General features: G+C 37.9%; 2 protein-coding genes across 2 annotated transcripts; both read left to right on the plus strand.

Annotated features, from left to right (window-relative positions):
• Positions 1-439: 439 nt before the first annotated feature.
• Positions 440-5,895, plus strand: LOC127500140 (trans-1,2-dihydrobenzene-1,2-diol dehydrogenase-like). Its single transcript, XM_051871081.1, has 7 exons — positions 440-695; positions 793-904; positions 2,056-2,219; positions 2,323-2,575; positions 5,044-5,168; positions 5,419-5,569; positions 5,663-5,895. Exons 1-7 carry the CDS (start codon positions 606-608, stop codon positions 5,770-5,772), a joined length of 1,005 nt encoding a protein of 334 aa, XP_051727041.1. The 5' UTR covers positions 440-605; the 3' UTR covers positions 5,773-5,895.
• Positions 5,896-6,289: 394 nt separating this feature from the next.
• On the plus strand, positions 6,290-12,848 carry LOC127500141 (trans-1,2-dihydrobenzene-1,2-diol dehydrogenase-like). The gene is made up of 7 exons (XM_051871082.1): positions 6,290-6,549; positions 7,288-7,399; positions 9,215-9,378; positions 9,458-9,710; positions 9,906-10,030; positions 12,339-12,489; positions 12,631-12,848. Exons 1-7 carry the CDS (start codon positions 6,460-6,462, stop codon positions 12,738-12,740), a joined length of 1,005 nt encoding a protein of 334 aa, XP_051727042.1. The 5' UTR covers positions 6,290-6,459; the 3' UTR covers positions 12,741-12,848.
• Positions 12,849-13,089: the final 241 nt, after the last annotated feature.

Here is a 13,089-nt window from a genome sequence, read left to right on the forward strand (position 1 = left end):
GCTTATTATTTTTATTATAAGGTAAATTAATTTATCACAGCACAGAACTAGTTAAAATTAACTTGTGGAAGCAAAAATGTGTTTAATAAATGTGGAAAATGTAAAATATACATTTAATACTTTATACATTGAAATATTGTTTCAACCTTTAAGAACAAATTTCAGATTCTTATTTTGAAAACTTTTCCATTTTTACATTTAATAGGCCTCAAAATATATTTTGGCAGGTCACCATAGGGAGTGACGTAGCATGTTTTCTTATCATGCATTACACAAGCATACTATCCTACAGTAATAACACAGGTAAAAAATGCTTGTTCATCATTAGTTGACACATTTAATGAAGATCTGATTTGTGTTGAGTCACTATAAGCTCATCATATTCAGCCTTGAACACACTGATGTGCCGTCCCACGCGTTTAATCTTTAACAAATACAGACAGAAGAACTACATCCAGGCCTGAGCGACAAAGACAGACGTTTACAACCGTTTCCAATCACAAAGTTACACTTTATCAGATCACATCACATGACATCTGCATGCTCACCTGTACTCTGGACCGCAGATAAATGCAGGACTGTTCGTGCGGGACGTCAGAAGGAAAATGGCAACTCGCTGGGGAATCTGTGGAGCTGGAAACATCAGTCATGATTTCTGTGTGGCTCTGAAGACACTTTCTCACCAAGATCACCAGGTACCGTCCAGCCTGAACTAAACATGTGATTTTAAATATGATAGTCTATAATCATTAACTTTCTGTGTGTGTGTGTGTGTGTGTGTGTGTTTTGTAGATAGTTGCAGTTGCAGCAAGAAGTCTGGAAAGTGCAAAGAAATTTGCAAAGACTCATGGGATTCCAAATGCATACGGCAGTTACAATGAGCTGATAAAGGATCAAAATATCGGTGAGTAAATGGATTACTATTATTGTATTTATTGTCCCCCTCAATCACTAACTTTTCAAACATACATCTCTACAATCCTTTTCTGCATCAAAAGATTTGGTCCTACCTTCAGATTAATTGGATTGAGAGCGTTGCTCGACAATTAGAGATTTCAAGATGCTCTTGAAGCTCGATGGAAGTAATTTAATTGCAGGTATTGATAATAGTTTATGTAAAAGTAATTCACTCTGAGACTTGTTATAGAGAGGTTTACGAATCACCAAATACAATGGTTTCGGTTTAATAACAAGATACAGAATAAAATACAAAACATAAAGGCGAGAAAGTCTTCACCCGAGGTGTGGCCACCTTCTGTTACACTGTTTCCAATATATAGTCTCCAAAGATCACATCCTTTTCCCAACATAAACATTTCCTTATTTGTAAACAGGAGTACAGCCCCTAACACTGCACTGTTTCCTGTTTCATACAAAATATAAGAAACAAAGTTCAGCTGCAACCTGCTAAACAACACCTTTGTAGTCTGTGTCACATTCTATGAATTTTGACACATTTTTAATCACTTGAACTTAAGACCTTCACGTTAGTTCCCTTTAACACTTCTAGTTAAAATAAAAACATACATCTCGGTTAGTTTCGATTAACACTTCTGAGTATAATAAAAACATACATTGTGTTTAGACATCATTTTAACCTTTTATCCCTTAAACACAATTTTCAGATACAACCGGCGCTGAAGCTTCCGTTGTCAAAGCTTCAACCTTGTTTGTAATCTGTCCCGTTTCACCCATAAAAGTACTCAAAGCATATGATTGTTTTATAAGCATAATCAATTTCAAATTAATTTTCTGTTGCTGCCTCAGTAATTTAATCATCTCTTTGGCCTTGGAATCTATCTTCATTCTTTCCATCCTAGTAGTTCTTCTTCTCCTTTTTGGCTTGCTTCTTCGAGATTTTGTCTTGCTCTTTTTGCAAACCTTGAGTGATCAAATCAACCATATCAACCCTAAGTTCTTTTGCTTTATGTGGTTCTTTTGGCAGAAATTTATCAGTAAAGTTCATCTCATATGTCGGACTCTGCTCAACACTATGATAGATAGATAGATTAGTATGCATACTCAAAATGTCTCTGTCATCATGTCCTCTGTCAGATGTCGTGTACATCGGTATTCTCCACACACATCATCTTCAGGTGGGTCTGCTGTTCCTGAACGCAGGGAAGAACGTGTTGTGTGAGAAACCCTTCGCCATGAACCTCCGAGAGGTCAAGCAGCTCGTCTCGGCCGCCAGGGAGAACAACGTCTTCCTCATGGAGGTAAACGCAGCATCTTCATGAAAGACATTTTAACTGCCCTAAAAAATAGTCATCATTTTCTCATGGCAGCTGAAATGAAACACGGCATCTGTCTCTCTCTCAGGCCGTCTGGTCCAGGTGTTTTCCGGTGTACGCTGAGGTTGGCAGGCTGCTCTCAGAAAACACCATCGGGGATGTGAAGATGGTGAAGGTGTATTTCGGTTTACCTCTGATGGACCGGACGCGCACCACAGACAGGGAGATGGGCGGAGGAGCTCTAATGGACATCGGCATTTACTCTCTGCAGTTCGCACTGATGGTGTTCAAGGGGGAGAGACCAGAGTCCATCCACGCCACAGGGGTCCTGCTGCCCTCGGGTACAGAGATAAGATCGTATCTTTAGATTCTAAAGTATATTCTAACGTATAAATACACACGCAGCAATTGTCTGAACAGGGAGACAAATCAAATACTAAATATACTATCAAAATCAGAATCAGATTTTATTGTCAAGTGTGTTTGCCGCAATGTTATTTTATTATCATTAAGACATGTTTTTATTAGTTTTAGTTCCCTTTGGAATGGGAACTCGCACTAACACATTGGCGTTCCTCAGTGTGTCTTCGAACGCAGTGTCTCGCTCCCCTTCTCAGGGAACCATGGTTACTGTAACGGGCTGGCTGTGTAGAAACTCGCACGGCGATGAAGATAATTCTCAATAAGTCTTTGCTAGATAATCCAACAGGCAAACACAGATGAAGGCAGGAACACACATGTAACATACGACACCCGACACTGAACTGAAGAAAAACCAGGAACTTAAATACACAGACGATTAACTCAAATGACAGACAGCTGTGATGATTAGGGTAGTGTCCATGGTGACTGATTGTGGACGGGAAAGATGAGCCGTTTATTTATGTCTATATAGTTTTAGCTTTTAGTCTGAGATTATTTATATCTTAGTATGATACTATTATAGTTTTTGTAAATATTTTGAAATTTTCTGTTTTCATTTTAATTTTAGTTTATATTTTAATATGATACTTGAACTTGATTTTATTTTTACAGTTTCTATTTTCACTTTAATTTAAGTTCAAATTTAAGTATTCTGTTGTATGTTTTGGTAATTTAATTTAATTTAAGTTTTTAAATATTTCTATATTGATTTAGTTTATTTATATCTTAGTATCATTAAGATACTAATAGTTTTTGTTAATATTTTGAATTTTACTTTATTTTTTACATGTTCTGTTTTCTCTTTAATTTCAGTTCAAGTTTTAGTAATTTTGTTGTATATTTTTGGTCATTTTTAGGGGCCAAGCACCGAAGGTGCATAGGCACATATTGTATCCATTGGCGTTCTTATTATTATTCTTTCATTTCTGCTCTGGAAGTCTATGGCAGCCATAGAACCGCATGGTAAAAAGTTGTGAAATTTGGCAAACTGATACAGGTCAGTCTGAACTGTCACCATAGCAAATTTGGAGTCTCTAACTCAATCCCTTTAGCGCCACCACCAGTCCAAAATTTTACTCATTTACTCAAAATTATTTTTCCTCCGATTCCTTCGATTGCACCCTATGACGTCATTTTCCGTCATGAAACTTTTCCTGCCAAGTTTTCCCGCCAAAAAACGTACTTTTTTGAACTCCTCCTAGACGGTTGCTCCAATTTTCATGAAAATCAAATCAGATCATCTTCAGACTATGCTGGCAAAAAGTTATCAAAAGCTTTTTGATAAACCCAACCATTCTTGAATAACACGCAAACAAATTCAAAGAAGAGCACGATGGAGCCTGAGAAGTTTCGAGACAGCGCCACCTAGTGGTGAAATCAAATATTCATATGCTCATAACTTTTGATGTGGTTGAGATATTTTCATAGGTCATCTCCTTAGATTCTTGAATCCTTGCCGAGTCCAACGATACCTAACATGCTAGGCTTCGCATTATGGTTTGTGCAATGTTTCGATTTAGCGTTAAAACAATGTTTGCGAATATCTTTGAAACCGTTAGTACGATTGAGACAAAACCACCGTAGGAAATTCAGAAACATAGGTTGTTGGCTATACATTAAAGCCCAAATGCCCAAATTTTGATGGTAAATGGCAAAAAATGCAATCAAAGCAATTTTTATGTACTCATACATATACACCCTGAACGAAATTAGATATTTTCACCAAATTTAACACACTTATTTATAGGTTCACTCTGAGGACACATAAAAAAGTGGTGGGATTGCGTCTGTTGGTGGCGCTACAACTGAACAAAATATTAAATTGCCACTAACTACAATAAAGTTTATAAAATAAAATGTTATATTTTACTGATGATTTTACTTCTTGCTTGCTTGCTTGTGCTTGGCCCCTTAATATTTTACTATTATTATTATTATTTTAATATGACTCTATATTTTTAGTTTTTAGTTTGAGTTTTATATCTTAGTATGATACTGTTATAGTTTTTGTTAGTATTTTGAATTTGATTTTATTTTTACAATTTCTATTTTCACTTTAATTTCAGTTACATTTTTAATCATTTTGTTGTATGTTTTAGTAATTTTTATTAGTTTTAGTTTTTTATGTTTATATAATTGTAGTTTATAGTTTTTGTTAATATTTTGAATTTAATTTTATTTTTACAATACCTGTTTTCACTTTAATTTCAGTTAAAATTTTAGTAATTTTCTTGTGTATTTCGGTCATTTTTATCAGTTTTAGTCAATATTCTTGTGCTTTGTGCAAGTGCAACAAAAGGTTTTTGTCTGAGACGGTTCTTTGCTTGTAGAGGGCATTTTTTCCAGATGAACTGAACATGATCTTTGGTTCATCTGTGCATCTCAGGAGCCGATGAGTCGACGGTGGTGGTCTTGAAGTTCTCCGGGAACAGGATGGCAATATGCGCTTGCACTATCTCTTGTATGCTTCCAAATGACGCCACCATCTGTGGAACCGGAGGAACCATCAGAGTGAGTGACTGAATGAGAGCAGACACACATGGAGTTTCTGGAGGCTTACCGTGGTGTTTCATTTTACATCATTTCAAAGCAACAAATACTGCATTCAAAATTATATCAGTTCATGCATTCCCTGGGAATCGAACCCATGACCTTGATGTTGCTTGCGCTGTTTGAGCTACAGCTGTGATTACAAACCAGTGTTTTATGCAGAATAATGCATTAGTATGCATACTGATCTGTCATCTGCTCTGTGCACTAGGTGGCGCATCCCATGCACTGCCCAACCACTCTGGAGGTGAACGGGAAAAAGACGGAGTTTCCTCTCCCTGAGCCTGCATTGCCTCTGAACTTCGAGAACAGTACCGGACTGAGGTACGAAGCGGAAGAAGTGAGACGGTGCCTCCTGAAAGGTAACACACAGTTAAACACAAATATATCCCATGAGTTCTGGGTGTCATGCTGTTAACAATATCCGTCCTGAGCGACTCTCATCTGTCTTACAGGACTGAAGGAGAGCATTAAGATGTCACTGACAGACTCCGAGCTTCTAATTGAGATCATGGATGAGGCCAGGAGGCAGGTGGGCGTGGTTTATGAGCAGGACAGCCAATGACTGCCCTCCATTTCTGCCTCACTGGACGGTGCTACTCAGGAAAAGATCATGTTTGAACATTTGTGTAATAAAAGTCATGTGTGTAGAAAATTGTGCACAATAAATATGACTCTAACAGTGGAATGTGTTAAATCTTTTCTTACAAAATTATAAGGTGGATATTAGTTTTTTCAAAATATTGTATAGTTATAATATAATAATTAAATAACTTAAAATAACTGTGGTAATCATTTTTCATTTATTTATTTGTTTTTTATTATCATTTATGGCTGCATTTAGAGTACAAGATTACATTTTTTCTTGAAAAAAACCCCCAAAAAAACCCATATTTGTTAATTATCTGGTTTTCCAGCATGGACAACAGTGTATCATAATAATTGTTGTATATTGTGTACTGGTTCACATAAAACTAAAACTCAGCCAAAAGATGCATAAGCAAAAGATCGACCCCTAGCGGCGAACTAGTGAAATTAAAAAACGTTTCGAAACAGCTATGACGTAACGAAGCCTCGTTTACTAAAATCACGTGACTTTGGTAGTTTTGAAACGCGCTCCGAATCATTGGTTCGAAACAAATGTTTAGCTGATCTTTCGAAGCTTCACGAAGCGTTCCGAAAGCGCCTATCAGCTGTCTTACAGTAACACACACACACACACACACACACACACAGAGAGAGAGACGGCATCATGGCGATCAGGTGGGGAATCTGCAGCGCTGGAAAAATCAGTCATGACTTTACAGTGGCACTGAAGACTCTCCCGCCAGAACAGCACCAGGTACAGAGCCGAGACACACCTGAGAAACTCCTGGAGAACTTCAGCTTAGTTTCAAACTACAGGATAAACTCGCACACTGTCACTGTATGAAGGCGTTAACCGAGTTAAAACTGATACTGACAGCTGACACGCATCGAGTCTCATAAGACACTTTAATGATGCATTCCACAAACTTTTATATGATTTGCTGAGTGTAAACAAACCACATCTGAATCCGGAAACTTCACTGTGCGGCGGAGAAACAGCGACACCGACAACTGATACATTGTTGCATAATATAGCGTTTAATTATGCACAACAAGAATAGATACATTGTTGCATCTAATATAGCGATTAATTGCTCACAACAAGAATAGATACATTGTTGCATGTAATATATAACATTTGATTATGCACAACAAGAATACTTTGTTGCATATAATATATAATGTTTAATTATGCGATTAATTGCTCACAACAAGAATAGATACATTATTGCATATAATATAACGATTAATTATGCACAAGAATAGATACATTATTGCATCTAATAGAGCGATTAATTACTCACAATAAGAATAGATACATTGTTGCATGTAATATATAACGTTTGATTATGCACAACAAGAATAACGGTATATGTAGCTACTAATATGTACAAATTGTAAAGTAAAATTTAAACAAATGTACATAAAACATGAAATCTGGTATTATTATAATTTTAAGAATGATAAAATGGTGTTTTATTGCTGAATACAGGTGGTGGCTGTGGCTGCACGTGACCTGAAGCGTGCGCAGGAGTTTGCGCAGAAGCACAGCATCTCACGCGCATACGGCAGCTATGAAGAGCTGGCCAAAGATCCAGAAATCGGTGAGACAAAATGCTGATCTCAGAACAGCGTCTGTGCAAAACTACCATCATCATGTGTCCGTTAAACTGCCTCCGTCTGTTCTCCTGTCACATAGTTAAAATCATCTATTTTACTGAAATAGATGGATTTACTGAAATTCCAGCTGGGTTTTTAGTTATTTTTATTTGATTGTCTCAGATACTGTTTCTGATATTCTATGTTTTTCCAGAGCTTTATCTGCGTTGCATTAGAATGACTTACTAATGGACAGTTAAAGGAAATCAGCAGAGCATTAGAAGTTTAAAGGGGTCATGACATGAGAAATCAAAATTTGCATTTTGTTTTGTCAGAGAGGCACATGATGCATCTTACTATGGTTGTAGCAGCATGGTAGTAGTATTGTAGTAGTAGTAGTATGGTAGTATTGTAGTAGCAGTATGGTTGGAATAGTATTGTTGTAGTATTATAGTAGCACTATGGTAGGAGTTGTATGGTAGTAATAGTATGGTTGTTGTTGTTGTTGTAGTAGTAGTAGTAGTAGTAGTAGTATGGTATTAGCAGTATGGTAGTAATAGTATAGTAGTAGCAGTATGGTAGTAATAGTATGGTATTAGCAGTATGGTAGTAATTGTATAGTAGTAGTATTGTAGTAGAAGTATTATAGTAGCAGTATGGTAGTAGTTGTATGGTAGTAGCAGTATTGTAGTAGCACTATGGTTGTAGCAGTAGTATGGTATTAGCAGTATGGTAGTAATAGTATAGTAGTAGCACTATGGTGGTGGTGGTGGTGGTGGTAGTAGTAGTAGTAGTAGTAGTATGGTAGTAGCACTATGGTTGTAGCAGTACGGTAGTAGTAGTAGTATGGTAGTTGCAGTATGGTGGTAATGGTATGGTGGTGGTAGTAGTAGTAGTATTGTAGTAGCACTATGGTAGTAGTTGTATGGTAGTAGCACTATGGTTGTAGCAGTATGGTAGTAATAGTATAGTAGTAGTAGTAGTAGCAGTAGTAGTAGTAGTATTGTAGTAGCAGTATGGTAGTTATAGTATGGTATTAGCATTATGGTAGTAATGGTATAGTAGTAGTATTGTATTAGTATTGTAGTAGAAGTATGGTTGTAATAGTATTGCAGTAGTATTGTAGCACTATGGTAGTAGTTGTATGGTAGTAGCAGTATTGTAGTAGCACTATGGTTGTAGCAGTAGTATGGTATTAGCAGTATGGTAGTAATAGTATAGTAGTAGCACTATGGTGGTGGTGGTGGTGGTGGTAGTAGTAGTAGTAGTAGTAGTAGTAGTATGGTAGTAGCACTATGGTAGAAGTAGTATGGTATTAGTTGTATGGTAGCAATGGTATGGTAGTAGCACTATAGTTGTAGTAGTAGTAGTATGGTAGTAGCACTATGGTGGTGGTGGTAGTAGTAGTAGTAGTAGTAGTATGGTAGTATTAGTAGTAGTAGTAGTAGTAGTATGGTAGTATTAGTAGTAGTAGTAGTATGGTATTAGCAGTATGGTAGTAGTAGTAATAGTTGTAGTAGTATTGTAGTAGCACTATGGTGGTGGTGGTAGTAGTAGTAGTAGTAGTAGTAGTAGTAGTATGGTAGTAGCACTATGGTAGTAGTAGCATGGTAGACCAGGTTGACCATGCTACAAGAACATTACCTGTAGAAAATGACGATGATGATTCAATAATGACTCAAATAAAGAGGACGGTGAACACACTGACAGATATCCAGTGCATGTGTGCAAATGTATTCCAGTGGGATTGTTCCAGATGTGTTGTTTCCTGTCATGTGAGAGTGTAGAGATGATGTGTTGATGACGGTTGTGTGTTTCAGACGTGGTGTATGTGGGCACCATCCACCCTCATCATCTGTCGGTGGGCAGTCTCTTCATGAACGCTAAGAAGAACATCCTGTGTGAGAAACCGCTGGCCATGAACCTGAAGGAAGTTCAGGAACTGATCGCCACAGCAAAGAAGAACGACGTTTTCCTCATGGAGGTGAGAAGATCTTCAAGTGTTCGGGTTTGATTTGCATACTGTACTGTACTGGAGCATTTCTTCTGGCTCTCCTCTGCAGGCCGTTTGGACCCGTTTCTTTCCGGCCTCTGTGGAGATCAGCCGGCTGCTGTCCCAGAAGGAGGTGGGTGAGGTGAAGGTGGTGCGTGCGGATTTCGGCGTGCCTCTCATCCATGTGGTGCGTGCCGTGCAGAAGGACCTGGGAGGAGGTGCTCTGCTCGACATCGGCATCTACTGCCTGCAGTTTGTGCTGATGGTGTTTAACGGGGAGAAACCGGAGTGTGTTCAAGCAACTGGATTCTGTCTGGACACTGGTACTGAACGGGCCAAAGTCAGTTAGACATATAGATTGATGATGATGATTGACACATCGGATCATATCTGATGCATATATATATTATATATATATATATATAAAATGCATCTTGATGTTCTTCGCAGGTCAGAATAACAACATTTAAAGCATCAAATCACAGGTTTGACAGTTTGTTTGATTGGAATATCCGCAGGTGTAGATGAAGCGATGATCGTCACGCTGAAGTTCTCTGGACACAGAATAGCCGTCTGTACCTGCACAATCGCCGCTGAGCTTCCAAATGAAGCCATAATCGTCGGTACCAAAGGCACCATCAAGGTCTGTTGGAAACGAGCCAATGTCAGAATGCTGGTGTTTATTAAACCGGGCTAAAGCACTACCTTTCCATTCCAGCTAATGTAGAACTGCTCTCAACAATCTAAATATTTGATAACATATTACTGTAACTGCCATCACATTCTGGCGAAAACAGCTTTTAAAGTGAATTTATTGTTAAAACTAAATCACATGCACCCAAACATCTCATGATCATGATTCAGATTATTTACATTTACTTTCATTCATTTGGCAGATGCTTTTATTCACAGTGACTTCGATTAAATCTGATGCAGGCCTGCAGAGCACATCACTTCTTACAACCCGAATTCCGGAAATCTTGGGACGCTTTTTAAATTTGAATAAAATGAAAACTAAAAGACTTTCAAATCACATGAGCCAATATTTTATTCACAATAGAACATAGATAACATAACAAATGTTTAAACTGAGAAATTTTGCACTTTTATCCACTAAATGAGCTCATTTCAAATTTGATGCCTGCTACAGGTCTCAAAAAAGTTGGGACGGGGGCAACAAATGGCTGAAAAAACAAGAAATTTTGAAAAGATTCAGCTGGAAGAACATCTAGCAACTAATTAAGTTAATTGATATCAGGTCTGTAACATGATTAGCTATAAAAGGGATGTCTTAGAGAGGCAGAGTCTCTCAGCAGTGAAGATGGACAGAGCTGTGAAAGAGTGCGTAAAAAGATTGTGGAATACTTTAAAAACAATGTTCCTCAACGTCAAATTGCAAATCTCATCATCTTACAGTGCATAACATCATCAAAAGATTCAGAGAAACTGGAGAAATCTCTGTGCGTAAGGGACAAGGCAGAAGACCTTTATCGGATGCTCGTGGTCTTTAGGCCCTCAGACGACACTGCCTCACTCATCGGCATGATTGTGTCAATGACATTACTAAATGGGCCCAGGAATACTTCCAGAAACCACTGTCGGTAAACACAATCCGCCGTGCCATCTGCAGATGCCAACTAAAGCTCTAAAGGAAGCCATATGTGAACATGGTCCAGAAGCGCCGTCGTGTCCTGTGGGCCAAGGCTCATTAAAATGGACTGTTTCAAAGTGGAAAAGTGTTCTATGGTCAGACGAGTCCAAATTTCACATTCTTGTTGGAAATCACGGACGCCGTGTCCTCCGGGCTAAAGAGGAGGGAGACCTTCCAGCGTGTTATCAGCGTTCAGTTCAAAAGCCAGCATCTCTGATGGTATGGGGGTGCATAAGTGCATACGGTATGGGCAGCTTGCGTGTTTTGGAAGGCACTATGAATGCTGAAAGGTATATGAAGGTTTTAGAGGAACATATGCTCCCCTCCAGATGACGTCTATTTCAGGGAAGGCCTTGTGTATTTCAGCAGGACAATACAAAACCACATACTGCAGCTATTACAACAGCATGGCTTCGTCGTAGAAGAGTCCGGGTGCTGAATTGGCCTGCCTGCAGTCCAGATCTTTCACCTATAGAGAAAAATACATCAACCACAAACTCTTCAGCAGCTGGAAACCTATATCAGGCAAGAATGGGACTAAATTCCAACACCAAAACTCCAGAAACTCATTACCTCAATGCCCAGACGTCTTCACACTGTTTTGAAAAGAAGAGGAGATGCTACACCATGGTAAACATGCCCCCGCCCCAACTATTTTGAGACCTGTAGCAGGCACCAAATTTGAAATGAGCTCATTTAGTGAATAAAAGTGTAAAATTTCTCAGTTTAAACATTTGTTATGTTATCTATGTTCTATTGTGAATAAAATATTGGCTCATGTGATTTGAAAGTCTTTTAGTTTTTTTATTTTATTCAAATTTAAAAAACATTTCCGGAATTTGGGTTGTAATAATAATAATAAAGTTTTTTATTTGTATAGCACCTTTCAGACATAAAATGCATCTCAATGTGTTTCACAGGTCATAAAAACAACATTTAAAGCATTGAAAAAAAATTAAAAACATATTTGACAAGTAAATGATGAAAAAAAAAAAAACTGGCTAAAGAGACTTAAAATACATACGTTTTAATAAGCAAATGTATTCATTTTTTACTTTAATAATATGTAATAGGTAACATGTATGTAAAATGTATTTTAAAATTAATATTTAAATTAACAACTTAAAAAAGATATGCTTCCAAATGCTTGGAGCTGGTCTTATTTAGTGTTCCCTGGGAATCAAACCCATGACCTTTGTGTTGCAAGCGCCATGACTTATCAGTCAAACTACAGGAATATTCAGTGTATGAGTTTTAAAGGCACGTATTGCACTTTCAGAACTGAATCTTTTGTGATCAGATTCCAGCTCATATGTGGTGCCCGACGTCTCTGATCGTGAACGGTGTGGAGACTCAGTATCCGGTGCCTGAACCCGGCCTACCGCTGAACTTCATCAACAGCACAGGCATGCGTTACGAGGCAGAAGAGGTCCGACGCTGCCTGCTTAAAGGTAATCATCAGTACCAATGATAACCATGTTATTCAAGCATTAACCACAAGATGGCACTTCTGTGAAACACTGGATTAATGACCTTCAGCTCATAAAGTTATCTGATCTGGACTCTTATTTATTGCTTGTTATCTGGTGCAGGTTTGAAGGAGAGTTCACGCATGTCTCACGCAGACTCTGCGCTGCTGGCTGAGATCATGGATGAAGCCAGGAGACAGGTGGGCGTGGTCTACAGCCAGGACAGCCAATGAGCTTCCACCGTCATCGCTGCTCATTAAAATAGGTCAATAAAAGGTGTTTGGTGCTCTTTTTTTTATTGGTTCAGCCACAAAATAAAAGCAAAAGTTTTATACTGTTGACATCATGTGTGTCTGGTTGTAACACTTTATTTTAGTGTCCTTGTTACATATAAATTGTGAATAATTACAAGCAACTAACCTAAATCACAACCTAATCCTATAGCAAGTACATGTAGTTAATTATTATTACTTAATACTTAAATGTATAATTACACTTTAACACAGACATAGATGACAATAAACTACCTCCTTTCTGATAAGATGCAGAACTGTCTTATTTAGCACAGTAGTTCTGTTTTGA

This window comes from Ctenopharyngodon idella, chromosome 18, assembly GCF_019924925.1.
Source record: "Ctenopharyngodon idella isolate HZGC_01 chromosome 18, HZGC01, whole genome shotgun sequence".
NCBI lineage: Eukaryota > Metazoa > Chordata > Actinopteri > Cypriniformes > Xenocyprididae > Ctenopharyngodon > Ctenopharyngodon idella.

Bases quoted from the DNA above. Each gene is read 5' to 3' on its own strand.
- LOC127500140 (XM_051871081.1), top strand. From the start codon at position 606: ATGGCAACTCGCTGGGGAATCTGTGGAGCTGGAAACATCAGTCATGAT. The intron at 905-2,055 runs GTGAGTAAATGG...GTCCTCTGTCAG, and splicing joins GATAAAGGATCAAAATATCG to ATGTCGTGTACATCGGTATT. The intron at 5,169-5,418 runs GTGAGTGACTGA...TCTGTGCACTAG, and splicing joins GAACCGGAGGAACCATCAGA to GTGGCGCATCCCATGCACTG.
- LOC127500141 (XM_051871082.1), top strand. From the start codon at position 6,460: ATGGCGATCAGGTGGGGAATCTGCAGCGCTGGAAAAATCAGTCATGAC. The intron at 7,400-9,214 runs GTGAGACAAAAT...TGTGTGTTTCAG, and splicing joins GGCCAAAGATCCAGAAATCG to ACGTGGTGTATGTGGGCACC. The intron at 9,711-9,905 runs GTACTGAACGGG...GAATATCCGCAG, and splicing joins TGGATTCTGTCTGGACACTG to GTGTAGATGAAGCGATGATC.